This window comes from Neodiprion pinetum, chromosome 3 (assembly GCF_021155775.2).
Source record: "Neodiprion pinetum isolate iyNeoPine1 chromosome 3, iyNeoPine1.2, whole genome shotgun sequence".
Taxonomy (NCBI): Eukaryota; Metazoa; Arthropoda; class Insecta; order Hymenoptera; family Diprionidae; genus Neodiprion; species Neodiprion pinetum.
Genome location: NC_060234.1, coordinates 30,863,319 through 30,878,375, shown reverse-complemented (window position 1 = coordinate 30,878,375; position 15,057 = coordinate 30,863,319). Strand labels below are relative to the sequence as shown.

The window sequence follows — 15,057 nt, the reverse complement described above, 5'->3', positions numbered from 1 at the left end:
CGGTGTACACAATGTTACAACGACGCTGCGAAACGATGAGCATCTGCCAAGTCTGGTTCTGTAACTAGCTCTCTCGGTGAAAGGGTATGTTAAAAGTAATTACAAGGACCAAAAGATTTTATTCCCAACGACGACGCTTTGACTTTGACTGTATTATTACTCCGATTCCGAAACGTGAGCGTCTGTGTGGAGTGGCGAATCTTCGCTGGATTATACTTGAAAAGACGAGTCAACCGCGCCGCGAGAAAATTGCACTGGTAAAAAATATTCTTCCGCAGACCATGTTCAGCCTTTTATCAATTCTTCAAAGGAAACCCCTTCCAAGATATACGTATAATACCGGGCACCCCGAAAGGAGGATAAGAACCTACGCGTAGCGTAGCTGCTTTGAATGACCGTTGGTTACTTTTATGGGTAAAAAGAGAACCCTTTCATAGCGATTTAGTGAGCAACAACAAAGGAGATCCCCGTGCGATATGTCTCCGCCTAATTAGATTTTGCTGTCAGCGTTTGTCAAAGCATTGCTCTGTAAGGAATTTTATTTTATCCGAATTTTTTACCGGACAAAGAATTATTTATCGTCGTATTTAACGAAGGGATGCTTAATGGGCGTATCAGAAGCGATCCTAAGGCGAATTCCTTGAAAGACAAAAGCGATTTAAATTAAACTCGGCAATTTCCTACTGGTTTTACGTTTTTGTTCTCTCTCTCTTTCTTTATTCCCGTTTTTATCCATTTTTTTTTCTCCTCCTTATTTTCCCCGTTGCAGAGCCTTCGTATAATTTCTTCGTTCCTTCACTCCCCGCAGTCTCATCAATCCCCTTGGTCTTTCATTACGACGAGCTACAATGGCAGAAGTTCTTCCGTTTGCCCATAGAAACCCTGAAAATTGTGCGAATTATCAAATTCTTGGCATCTCGAGGAGAAGAAAAGTTGCTCATGCCACAACAGAGCGCAAACGTAGATGAACTGATAATATTTTAACCGATAAGTTACCACAAGAATGCTTTTTTTTTATTTTTTTAAATAAAATCATCAAATTGATCGGTCAATATTTTTACACGAAATATTGCTTGAAGTGAAAATGCCACTCTACCAGAGAAAAAAAATCTGCCTTTTAAAATACTATTTTTAAAATACGTGTATGATTATACATAAATATGGTTTAAAATAGCTTTTAAATTGAGTAGGCAATACTAATTCGATTCCGCTCGTTGAACAGGATTGCGAAAGAAAGGAATTAGAAGCTACGTCTCGTTTACGAACAATATATTTATACACAGGCGTACAGAAACTGCATGCGCATTTTATACCCCCCTTTCGTTGTTGCTACAAGTAAGATTTGCCAGCACTGGTCATCATAAGTGTAAACGTTATCGCAGGAGACTAAAATAAGGATATACCTGTATACGTTTATACTATAAATTTGCGACGGATGTTGGGTTGTTTTTCTGAAAACATGAAACGTAGGTAAAGCTACAAACTGAAGTATAGCAAGGAGTTCAATTAGATGAAAATTGATTTTGAAAGGGTCCAGACTACAACTAGCAGTTCAATAATAACTTGCATAAAATCTACTTTTATAAAAATCTTACACAGACCTGCGCATTAAGTATTTTTTCAGTATTTCCAATGCTGCGCGCGGAGCTCGGTTTTATACATATTGCCGTATCACGGCTTTGAGCGAAAAATGCGCTCACAAAATCGTTTGCGGGACAGCATTGTATCGTTGGCAATAAAAATTCCACGGAAACCTTCCATACAGCAACTACATCCCTTACGGGACTTACGAATTTGTCATTCCCGACGGCCACGGATGCTACATCAATACTCGACTTGGTATATAAGCATTTATAGGGCTTGCACGGCGAGCTTCCGTCGGGCTTCAATGGGTTGAGCTTGATCGTGGCCCGTCTTCTCTCCGCCGACAAATTACATACAACAATGGATTTTGCCTCCCTTGACCCTTGATCCGCCAGCGATAGTAAGCAGACGTCATGTCGTTGTGTCGCTCGTCTGTGGGAAACTTGGGAAATGTTCTACGACACCAGAAGACTATATCTATACTACTCACGAAACTTCAATGGATATAAATCGCAGGGGATTAATTGAATTCATTTGGTATCATTAGATCAAGAAAATGCCGCGTAAGGATTGGTTTCTCATTTTCCAGAGTGTTCAAGGATCTTGGAGATATTTTTCTTTGAATCCTGAAATCCTTGCAAAAATTAAATTTGTTCGTGAATATCTAGTAGTCGCTGAACAAAAAAAAAATTAGCAAATCGTGAAAAGAAAAATAAAAGGAACACATTTAATAATTCCGATGCTTTTGGTTAGTAGAGTCTTAGAGTTTTTTGAAGTACCTACAGTTGACGATTGAATTCAAACAAGTTATTATCGTAAGCTCGTTGAAGGTTTTTTTTATTTTATTTTTTTTAAACCTCTTAAAGTCTGCTGAATATGTCAAAGAATGTCATTTGTACAAGACAAATCATGAGAAACGAATACCTCGGTGCTGAGAAAATTGTGATGTTTGATGCGTTAATACTATCGGACAGTTCTTGAATCACCAGAAACGACGCGCAGAAGAACAATCGAAAAACCTTGTGCCATCCATGAACCGACGGTGCAAGATTCAAACTTGTGCCTAATTATTGCACAACTGACGCCAAGATCCGAGATAATTAATTAATATCGTCATACTTCGCGACAAGCACTACGGCGCGGCGCTGCAGGCGTGGGTGAGTTCAAAAGGAACGATACTATACACGACACGTCCCTATCATCTGCGACGCCGAGTTAATCACGAAGCACCGGTGCACGTGCGCGTCTGCCGATGACAGTTAGTGCTCATAAACACACGTGTAGCAGTATAGCCAAGGAACGAGAGGAGAACGCGGGTGTGGGGTCGACGATCTGGACCACATCGTTCTCTCCGCGTAGGCTTTGATATTGGCGCCAGATGTCGCCTGAAAATTAGCAGCACCCTGCCAAAGATTTCCCGCGAGTCCCCCTAAATTCTCCGTCAGGGTTCTTCGCATTCGGAACTTGAGCGAGTTCAGCGCTACGTTGGGTACTTCACTCGCAACAATATCGAATAAACCGTCCCTCTTTATTTTCCAGGTGTATATATAATTAAAACTTTTGGTACGGCGAATGCGGTAGTTTTCAATTTCAGTTTCAAATTCAATATTATTATCTTGGATTATGATATTATGATGAAAGTATAACAGCTGTTTTGAAACGTCAATATTTAGTATCTCGATTCATTGACAGCTTAGAGACGGTAAGCAAGTCTTGAAGCTTGAGTTAATTGGAGAGAACGGTTTCGACAGAAACAGGAATCTTCGAAGCACAGGGTGTGATCCTCGTGCCTGATAACGCAGATTAATATCAGGTGAACATCGGCGTATCGAGTTATTACTTACAAGTAATTAAAAGTTATAACTACGCCTCCCGGTCGAGCGCTCTAATCAAGGTTCAGCCGGGAGTGGAAGTTAGTTCTTGTTGTTAGCCGAACGCACTACAGGCTCCTTCCTCGCTCTCGCCTTAGCTCCTTTGTCAGTCAACGTTCTCTCTGAGACGAGGCGGTGTAGCTGCAGCCCCTTGGTATCCGGTATCCTTTTTCCGGGTAATGTTACCCTTTCATTACCTCTCATAATATCCTTCGCCGACCTATCGTCGATGTGTGTATAGCTCTACTATTTCTTGCAGCGAATGAAAGGAGCTGCAGAGTGTAAAAATGGCCGTAGCTCTTACTACTCCAAGCCATTAGCAGGGGGAGTGCATGCACCCCATTGAACCCGGCTAGTTTATACACCAACCTCGATTAAAGTTCATGCGAAATAATTTCTCGGCTGAAAAATGGCCGGCGGTAAAGAAACGTTGCATACCTACGTATACCTTTGCACACCGGTATAAATGAATTACCTATCCAATCGCGTGCTCGGTGTTGCGCGGAAATAAGGCAACACTTCCGGCACATTGACTCGAAATACCATACGCAGCGCGAAGGGTGCGAAACGTCAGGGGGGTACGGTGACCAGGACAGAGAAAAGAGAGGAGAGGAGAGGGTAGGATAGGACGTTACGTAGTACGTGCCTTGTTTAAGAAAAACTGCCGGCATGGCATATGGTATGCGCCTATACACTGCAGTCACGTGGCTGTGCACTCACCGGCAGCACGTGACTTTTGGATATCATTCAATTCTCCATTAGTATAACGTTTATGTATATGCGGTGTTCCACCTGCGTTGCGTATTACAGCGGGAATACCCGATTTCCCATAATTCCTTGGTATGATTATTAGGTAATGAAAGTACATTATTTTATCTCTCTCGTATACGAAAATTTTGTATTTTATTTACGGTGAAAAGAAGTGGAAATATTTCTGGATTAAGTCTTTATGGATTTACCAGCTGCAGATTTGATTTTTCTGTAACGTTATTGATGTACCGGAGGGTTCAAGTATTTCATCCGTTTTCCAAGCTGTCGATAATAATCTCGTTTTCTATTTTATTTGCAGGCTTGGCCATAGTTTCATGCTCAAGGCGACTTTCTGCTCGTTTCAAATGTAAGTATATGTTTAAAAGTAATTGAATGAAATAAGTATAGGAATAACAATTTTACACTGATATAGTATAACACAGAACGAGCTGCAGTAAATGGTTACTACTTTGGATGGTTCGATAAGATTAAAGCATGGACGAATGTGCATGACCGTTTTAATCCCTTTTTAAAAATCACAATGCGTGATATCACTTCTAGGTAATAACTGGTCGCTGCAGGGGCAACACGTTATTAATAATCGTAATGACAAATCTTTATGCCCCGTGCGCTCGAACGAAAATCCCTATTGCGTGTTACCGCGTCTAAATAATGGCCTGTTGAGACTATCAAGTTATCGACTCAAGCTCTAATAACATTTCACGCGGGTCGAACCAGCGAACACGGCGAAACAAACCCATGACAGAAATACATTTATTGTTATTTTCATCATGTTTTGTACGCAGAGAAAGCAGAGACTCGACCTTTTTGCTCTTGTTAATCTTGTTGCGGCAGTTACAGTAATTATGATTAAAAAGAATGAAAAAATTCGGACCAAACCCGACTGATAATGGCCTCTTACACCTGCGCGGTATACAGAGATATACGCATGCACAGAAATCTGACGGGGGTAACGCCTCATCTCAGGCATATTATTCCTACTGACAAACACAATTTTTCCAACCCTCGATAAAGCTCAGCAAAGGATATCCAGCGCGGGGAACGAGAGATCAAGGACTTGAAGCCAGGTAACCCGACGCCGAGGCACGAAATTGCGAAAAGTTAATAACTCTTGCACTGGGATATACGATGAGGTCGAGTCTTGGCTACAGGGAAAAGTTTTGTAATAACAGACGATGGGACTGGAACTGGAGAGGGGGGAATTTTCGAGCAAATATACCCTCCAGCTTGGTGCCACACTCGTGCACCCATACTGCCCTTTTCCTCGCCAGTTTGCACACGGCATAGGTGAACACGTTGCATGTAACACTGTCTTGGGGCAGTGGTATGTATTTTCGATCAGCCTTACGAGTGTGTCACTGCTTTTGTAAACGGGAGCTTCAACGTCACGAGTTACTGCCCAAACGGCTAACTCGCGCAGAGCGTCAAATTAGCTTCTCGACAAAGAAGCTCGTGGCGAACAGAAGCAAGAATTTTCTTTTTCGTCGAGGGGATTTCTTTCGTTCGAAATTTATTCAAGACAAAATACGGTTCGTGTGACATGGTAATTTCGTGCCTCTGTATAAAACACAGCTAAGTAGACAAAGCGAGAGGAATGAACCCTCCGAGCTTCAGGTGGGAACTTACGTCGGAGGAGGAGGGTGCTTTCCCTCTCAAGCCCTCTTATCCTCGAATTGTGTTGTGTTTCGGATGCGGGATTAACGGGAGTGTAGCCGGAAACCTCCGGGCTTGTCCTCTATTTTGTTGTCCGACGAGAGAGAAGCGCGGTATAACCGGAAATCTTGGGCCATCCTCGCACGAAACGTTTTCTCGCTCGCGTTACTTGGCATCGAATTACCAGGCCGGTAACGTGGCGAAGAATTGTTTCGGACCACTTAGTCTTTATCAGTTCGCCCGACGGGAAAATTGTGGTGAGAGAATAATTACCTGATTTTCGAAGAAATGATTGAACATGTTATATATAGAACGAAGGATGACAAAAACAAAGTTCTTGATCAAACTGTGTAAGTCGTCAAGGCGAGAGTTTAATCTCTCGGGAGGGTTGAAAAAGTCTAATGGTTAGATGAAGGAAAAGTGAAACCGGTTCCAGAAAAACGAGAGTTGGCGTTGCGCTTTTTCTTTTTTTTATCTTTTTATTTTTATTCTTTTCGGGCGTTCATAAAGTCGAGTGTAGGCACTACTTACCTCTGAGCCAAGGATCCCATAAGCCTGAGAGCCTCCATTTCCCTGTACCAGGCAACTGGCAAAAGCTGTTTTCTTCTACCCGAAGAAAATAATAACGTAACAATGTGGTGGGTCTAGTCCCATAGGCGGTTATTCACGGGTCAGCGCAGACCCGTTGACTCGCGGTCAAGATACGGGTATAACCCTTTTTAACCCTTTCGCGTCATACGTCCCACCCGTCACCCAAATGTCCCGGTGCACCTTCAGCAAGTCCACCTTTCAAGTATTTTTCCGGCGGAACGCACGAGGCGCGATAAGCACCGGAAGCTTTTTCCCCGACTCGGAGATTTTGGGTGAAATAAAAATTTTCAGTAATGGCGAAATAGAGCAACCGTGATTATCATGGTCAGGCTGTGAAAGCGGCTGTTTAGTAACTCAAAGTGGAAAAGTTGACGAATACTACTCGTACACTGCTATGTTCAGTTAGAGAATAAAGTCTGGTTATTTTTGTTCTATTGTGTTATATAGTCGATTTTGTATATGGGCAAGTGCATAAAATTGAAAATAAAAAAATCTGGAAAGACGGCTGATCGATGTGTACAATTATACTTTCGGAGTTTTTACGGTGCAGTAAAATTGTGTTAACAGAGCGGTGCCTGCATTGCAGATGGCGGCGGATAGTGCAACGTATGGGCTGAAAAAAGTCCAAGTAATGGCCACGCAGTTACAATAGATTCAATTTTCACCCCAGTAAACTTTATTCAACGATGAAACTTTCGAGCCGCTGTTGAACGCGTCACTTCTATTTCTCATCGAGGGTTGGTTGGGCGTTAAAAAGGATCGCTCGGAACGTTTGAGATGAAAATTACTGAATCAATGGGTTAATGAAATCTTGCATTCGTTACCCCCGTTTCATCTCCCGATCTTTGAAACGTGCCGGCAAACCTTCCGGCTTGGTGAACTTCTCTTTAGCTTGGAATTCAGGGGAGCGAGGCAGCGTCGCGGTCGTTCTTGGCGTCAGAATTTGCGCGAGGATATCGGTGACCATGCAGGAAACAGGAAGAAGGGTATTGATCCAGTGGATTTCGAATTTCACGACACGTTCGATGAACACGCTTTTCAAATTGCCCACCACCATCGGTGCTATGGTCAAGTGGACGGAGTAAATCTACTCTGTCCCCCTGTTCGCGTCATTGGGCGAACTCAATGTGCCTGATTGACAGTGGACACTCGCTGTCACCCTCGTCGTAAGCCGTAAAACGGCGGGCAATGTGACCGTCTCCAAGGCAACGCGACGTCCTTCCGTCGATCTCATCTCAACCTCTCAGCGAGAGAAGAGAGACCGAGGGATAGAGGAAGAGAAAGAGAGACGGCCAAAAGTATAGTGGCTCGTTGTCGATCTAACATAAGTAGTCGAGTGAGCGAGACGTCGGTCGTTACGTTTGGGCCACTATTGGCTTGATTCGCATCAGGGAATAAATTGATCTAACGATATGCAATTCATCTCGCTACGAGATGCTCACTCGTCAGATCTTACTCACCCTGCAAAGTTTAGAGTTCCGCGCTAATATTCATTCCAAAAAATCGAATCGAATTACCGGATGACCGATGACGTACGTTTGTTCTCGCTGGCGAAACGCCGGTTATGGTAGTATAATTGAGTGGACGCGCAGCAATCTTCATCTTGGTCGTTGGACGAAAATTTTCATGCAGAGGGCTCAGATCTGCGTAATTTAGGTGGCTACGGGTAACGAAACAACCAGCTCCGCTCGTGACCAATGACCAGGACAAATTGTGGCAACCGCGAAATGGAATGGTGTCGGTGTGGGAGGGTAGGTAGCTGGGACAGAGATACCTTATAGCTGGTACCTTGGTGGTTACACGCGTCACGGGGGTGTTATTAATGAAGCATGGAGATGTTCGGGATGTTATACGGTCAGGATTTATGGCCAGCTTGGCCGGCGTCCCGTTTTCTCCAAATGTCAGCCGAGTTCCTCCGACCCCTGCCCCTCGACCCGGTTCTCCGTTGTCACGGCGAAAATGTGCTTGTCAAATTGGACTATCGGCAAACAGACGGAACGCATCAGCGATACGTTAACCACGATTATCCGTTATTCTGCCTGACAAGATCGGTTCGTGTTTGTACGCGAGGCATACTGGGAGAGCCGAGTGCCGGGCGCGAAATTAGTACGAAACCTCTCTTCTGCACTGAATAAAAAACAGAACTGTTCGCGCGTGATATTTTCGTTGCGAAAAACTCGTATATCCCTATCTATATAGCTCCGAAATCGGGGTGCGTGAACGACGACGAAATTACCCAGTCGACAGAAATCTGACCGGTAGGATTCCCTGGATCAGCAAAAATTCTCTGTCCCTCAATAAAATTTCTCTCTCCTCCTCAACCATTTCAGCAGAAGCCGGTTCCGAGGTCATGCGGATTACACGCGACATTCATTCACGTATAGAATATTTTTTTGCGTGCGAAATGCCAATGGTCGGTATTTCAAATTCACTATTTCTCTGCTCGTTGACGGTCTTTTTCACTTGTGATAATAATCCCAGTGCCGAGAAGTGTAGGGTACATTCATCGCAAGGTTTGATATCAGTCCAGCATCGCCTTGGGTCGTGTTGCTCTGGGTGAAATACGACCGGGTTGACTCATTCCGGAAGATGCAGACATATATCTATTATCTGGCCTTATCGTTTGGGTCTAAATTGATCACTGGGTCTAACCCTTATCGGTTAATTAATATCCGGTACTTTCTGCTCTGCCCTGTTCTCTCCCCGCGTTCCTGTGTGATCCTGCACAGTGCTCAATTCTCAGAGATGGAGGATACAGGGAAGTAGGGATCGATTTACTGGAACGAGGAGAGTCATCATTGGAATATGAGAAGGGATTATTGCAAACGGCGTATTTTGGGTTCGTCAAATCCATTTAACGAACAGGCATATACCACTATTAATTGGAGATTTATGTGTTTCCGAAAGAAAAGGAACAAAGGACCACTTCCACGGGCGTACAACTCGACCTCGAGATTGTGTTCAGTTGAGGTGAAAATTCTTTTCCGGGTAACGTTTGTTCTCGGCGGGCATTGTCGATTATCCCTGTAACCCAAATGAAGTCAGTGTCCACGGCTTGTAATGAATGCTCCGAGCTGGGTCATTGGGTCGTCATCCTGACAGAGTACTCTTGGAAGCCGAAGCGTATCCTGCTATCCTTCTTTTAAATCTCCAGGATCTACTTTTTTTATTTCTCTCTCTCCCTCTCTCTCTCTCTCTTCCTATCTCTTTTCCTCTTTTCCTCCCTTTTTTTGTTTTTTGCTTCACTTTACCCTTTCCGCTCTCACTCTATCTCCCTTATCACCTTTTCCATACACTTCTTCCGTCAGATACGCTTTGGCCAGCTGGATGAACCAGTCTTAAAAAGAGATCAAATCAGCGAGTCAGCCGGTTTCGTCGCTGTTTCCAAGAGTAAGCGATTTTTATATCGATAACGAGGTCAGGTCGAACTAGATCAAATCAATACAGAATAAAATTCGTGGAGACATGGTTAAAAGAATATTTTTCTTACATCAGTCCACAGTCGATGCGATAGATGAAATCTGTATTTAAACCCGTGGAGGTTGGTTTCGCGATGTTGTTTGTATATCCTTATTCACTTCATTGATTTTTTCTCTAAACTTCCCACTAGTGTAGTACGTGGAATAACTAATACTTGGAAGAGTTTTAATTTTTTTTTCTTGGACTACAGTTGGCGTTAAATTATACAAAGTTTTTGAAGTTGAAGTTTATTTTCTTTATCTATCAGCTTTCATAGTTCGTTTTTTAATGGTATCAGATCTTCAAAATATTACATTATATTACTCTCTACAGTCCATGGAATTGATTAGACGCTGTAATATTAGAAGCAAACTTTAGAATTCGTGGAAGAGTTCTGAACTGGAATTTGTCGTGGTCACAAAGTATCTGAAACTCACTTGTGCGAAGATGAGTACACATAGAGTTGAGTATATTTTCACACAAGATGAGGACAGACTAACGCGTGAAGGGTGAAACTATTTCGGTCGTACTCAGGCCCTTGAAGTCACCCTCGGCAGCGGAAAACAGACCATTAATTTTTAGAACGTGAGCTTCGGAGTCTGCGCTCATTCCTAAATTACCCTCGAAAAGCTGATAGCCATGACGTATTAATTACAGTTTAAAGCCGACCCCGGTGGACCAAGGCTTGTAGATTTAGTGCTCGGAGATAAGGGGTGACTGAGTCGGCGTTTCAAGCTTTTCCTCCTTCCAACTAGTCCTCACACTCCTCTTCAATCTCTAAAGGGTCTCTGCAAAATCCGAATCGTTTATTCTCCGAGACGAACGGCGCTTATTCGAAAACTCAATGAACCCTCGGAGCTTTAATTACACCCTCAAATGGTCCTTGAATTCGAGATCCGCGGTCAGGGGTGGAGAAGGATGAGCACGAGTATTAAGACACTTCCTTTCGCAACTAAGATCTCGTTCTTCTCTATCTATTTTCCTGAATATTGACGGTAATTCTGTGAAACTCGGTCCTGTTGTCCCTAAGGATAATCCGGAAGCTATTGAATTCAAGTTCAAGTATTCGAAAACCTCTCACTCAATGCCATTCTGCATTCCTTAAAAAATTTCCAATTTTAGTAATTTTGGTCGGTTCTTTCTTGGCGAGTTCAGTGTATTTCATGTCTTGTTAGAATTAGAATGTAAAAATATGATTTACTTTTTCGTTCGCCGTCTGAGGTTTATCTATTTTGGGAATATTTGAGTTTACTTGTAGGCGTGACGTGAATGTTGGAAGGATAGTAATCTAGGGATTTGTGCGTTTAACGATAAGACGATTCAGCAGTGCGTGATTACTATGCTGTTTAGTCTAGTCGGTAGGAAAAAAACTTAATTCGTATAATAAGATGCGAATGAAATCTCTGAAATTTTTGTAATGCTGAACTTCATTTAAAATATTCTACAGGAGCTGATTGCGAGTTGCAAAGCTTTCAAAAGCTTTATTCCCTGGAATTAGGATTCCATAAAAGGAGATCATTAGAATTTGTAAAATTTCGCAAACAGAGGACAAACGATAGAAGTAAGATTCGATGATACCTTTATGAGATTTTTCTCTGTGTTTAAAAAAATAAAATAAAAAATCCCACGCGTGGTGACAATTTGGGATTTGATACTTCAATATATATTTTATACTTTGTGGTATCACGGGGACGTGCTGAGTTGAGTCGATATTGCCTATTTTTTTCTTTTTCTTTTTATAAACCGATACGTCATCGCAGCCAGTCTGTCATAGCTGCGCGGATTGAGATTTGATATTCGTTCGTGGATCAGATTTTCACGATTCGTATAGTCCTATTCAATACCTTTTTGGGCTTTAGGAGATCATACATCGAAACTTCCCAATACTATTGTCGGATTGAGTATCCGAAACGAAAAACAATTTTTCCAGCGATAGTACTAGAAATTCGTGTAAGACGAGTTTCACACACCAAAGGCTGAGATTATCTGCTACGAGAATGATCTTACAGACAAGTTAAAAGGCAAAGCTTGCGCTTCTGTTATGAAAGTACAAGCAAGTGGATTTCTCGGAAGTGGAAAAGTAGTTCTCCGGTCTAAATATATTGCACAATCCATACCTACGCCAGGGCCGTGATTTTTCCAGCTGACTCGGTATAGGCTTATTTTACATCAATGTCGCTGGAATGAGAGTCGGCTGGAGCAGTTGACTTGCGTAACCATTCATTGTCAAAAAAGAAAAACTATCGAATCGACGAGAGGATCGGTTGATTATTCGTGTAACACGGTAACGTGCCGTTGTTTAGCCAGACAAGGTGCTGGTTCTGCTCCCCTCTGTAACTCAACTCAATAGCGTCACTCGACCTCTCCAAACCGTTTACTGTGAAGTTGAATCCAACTTGAAACGAAGAAGGACCCATTGTTGGTTCAAGATTATGCTTGTTTAGATAAAGCCAGTAACTGAGTCGGATAAACGTAGCGTATCGAGTAAAAGGTGAAGGGAACGAGCTGCTGGTTCAACACATTGTTAGCGTGCAACCGAACTCCCGGTCACTATGCTTACCGCTAACCGCTGACCGCGAGCGTTGACCAAGGACCTTGACGTTTAATTGGAAAGTGCTAATGAATACACAGTTTAGCGCAGGGGCTCTGGGCATGGATAACCTTTTATCGAAACAAGCCTTTTCCAACGTTCGAGCTTGTACGAATTTTACGTCATCGTGGCCGTTACAGTCCGTTTCTAATTAACAGTCTACAAAATGCCGGCTGTTTAAGCGTTGGATTGAAAATTAGCTGCGTAAATGTGCTTGATTCGTATCAGGTTTTCAGCATTCATCGTATCTATATTTTTATAAGTACTCACGTTTGCCGGGACCCTGCTACGGTGATGACGTCACGTCAACAGGGCAATATAAAAACGACGTTTTACTGAAAAAAAGAATCGGGCACTTCAATACTGATTAGAACGTCTAATTAACTCATCTAAAGATCACTTATGTTAGTGGTTACGCTATAACTCGTGGCTGGGTTTTCGACATGGTACTCGTGTATTATACGCGTCTCGACTTGAAAATTTTCGAGAGCTCAAGTTTTACCTTCAAGCGTGTTCCACCATAATTGGCTTAAAGTATTTCGACAACCAATTGTTGACGATTACAATTTTACAATTCTTGGTTCCAAGAACCTGCAGTTGTTATCCCTAGAAACCGTATTATTCGACTTTCGTAGTAACTGTATACCCACCACAACCCATCGTGGACTCTAAGTACGTTTGTGTAATAAGTGTGTGGAGCCAATTGAAAGTTTGTTGGATTCATTCGCTACCAACCTATGTATAACCTGTCAGCATAATACTCACTAACATCCGTATAAGAGATGATTTTACGCAGTCTACTGCCTTGAAAAAAATCGAACTCGAAATCTCATCTTACATCATCGTTGCAAAGGTGAGAGCCAGAAATTAATTACCGGTTGTCGTTATGCTTCTGTGACTTTTATATATACGAATGAGCAGGTTGACATTATGATGTATTATTCCGCAATCTTACGCACACCGATGACGAAAGGTTACCCAAAAGAAGTAAGAACCCAAGGTAACGGAGCTTTTTAACAGCAGGAGTTTCTAATGTTTATAATAATAAAAAAACGTAACTCAAAATATTCCAATATGTGCCGGGAATTAGAAGTCGGGGGGATCGCTACAGAAGGGTAGAGTATTGAGAAAGGAGAAAAGATCAAGAGAAAATGAACGATGTCAACAGAATCCGAGAGGAGAGGATATTTAATAAAAGATATCGATCCGAGATGAATATCATTGAAAACTAACATTATTATTCGATTCGTGTTTCTCCGTTATGCGAATGTACAAGATATAGCTTGCGATGCACAAATCTCAGAAAAACATTTTCGAATATTTCTTACCGAATGCCCACGTCGTGAAACGAGACGACGCAGTTTTATTCAATCCTTACAATCAGTATGCAATGGGAAATGGTTCACACAGGTAGTGCTTCGGATTCTTTTAGCAAGTTATAATAAACTTACAGAGAAACATTAAATCAGAGCTATGATTCACTACTGCAGAAGTCAGCGTGTCTCACCATTTGCGCATTCAATTAGTTGAGAAGCACCGAAGTTAACTACCACACTTAGTGACGGTGAATAATTCAGCCGCTTCCATCCATTTCCGCAAACATGCTTTTTATACGTAATTGCATTCGCCAATTCATATTTACATATATATATATTCCGAGTTATATAGAGTTGGTCTAATTGGAATACAGAAATTAATCAGCTACCGAATGAATTCTTAGTTGGGTTTACGACGTCGTTATTCCTGCACTGCATGCGACGATTTGTTATTAAAAGCATGTGTGACTTCTGGAGTTTTCTATTTCTAAGGAATAGAAAAAATTCATTCGGTTCATGACGATTCGCATTGTACCAATTTCATTTCACGAGTTATTTTTGTTACAAATTCCTACATACCTTGTATAAATGAAACCGTGTTATAAAATCATTCGTTTCGCGGGCTTGGCTACATCGATGACAGTTAATCGTCTCGCAATAATTTATGCCTTTCAAATGCGTGATCTACACTGATTCAATTCACGTATCTTACGCAGCGTGTATAAATTTTCTCAGATTATCACATTTGTAATTCACGCACGAAATCCAAATCGCTGTAACGGTCGCTCACTTCAGTAGACATTCAAACGATTTAACGGCGTGTAGAGAACGAGCTCAAAGAATTCCGTGCCTTGTGATATTTTGCGATAAACTTGTAACCTTGTTCTTGTCGAGATTGAAAAAATTGCTTGTGAATTGGGAAGCGAACACTGTATTAGGTGCATGATGACAAAAGCCTGTCCGAAACATCCCAATTCTCATGTAACTAACATGTAATTCAATTCACTGATAGTGAATATTCTTGCAGTATAAAATAGAACATTTGCTGTCGTTTGCATCACTGCATGTAGCCGCTGCTTCATCTACGATATCATGTTACATGATACAGTCGCTATACAATTTCTGTAACGTGATTTAAAAGTTGTTCAGAATACAATTGCGCCGAAACGTCGAATAAAAATCTCCCATGACGTCTTCACACGGATAATGTTAACTATGTTAC

General features: G+C 42.0%; 1 protein-coding gene across 2 annotated transcripts in view; it reads left to right on the top strand.

Annotated features, from left to right (window-relative positions):
- The window catches only part of Cad87A (cadherin 87A), a 164,017-nt gene that overhangs the window by 53,107 nt on the left and 95,853 nt on the right, over nucleotides 1-15,057 (top strand). Inside the window, exon 2 of one of the 2 annotated variants that reach the window (XM_046615558.2) lies at nucleotides 4,525-4,572. The exons of the other annotated variant lie outside the window; for it this stretch is intronic. Within the exon in view, the coding sequence (XP_046471514.1) occupies nucleotides 4,525-4,572 (48 nt within the window). The remainder of the gene's footprint in view (nucleotides 1-4,524; nucleotides 4,573-15,057) is intronic. 2 annotated transcript variants of the gene reach the window in all.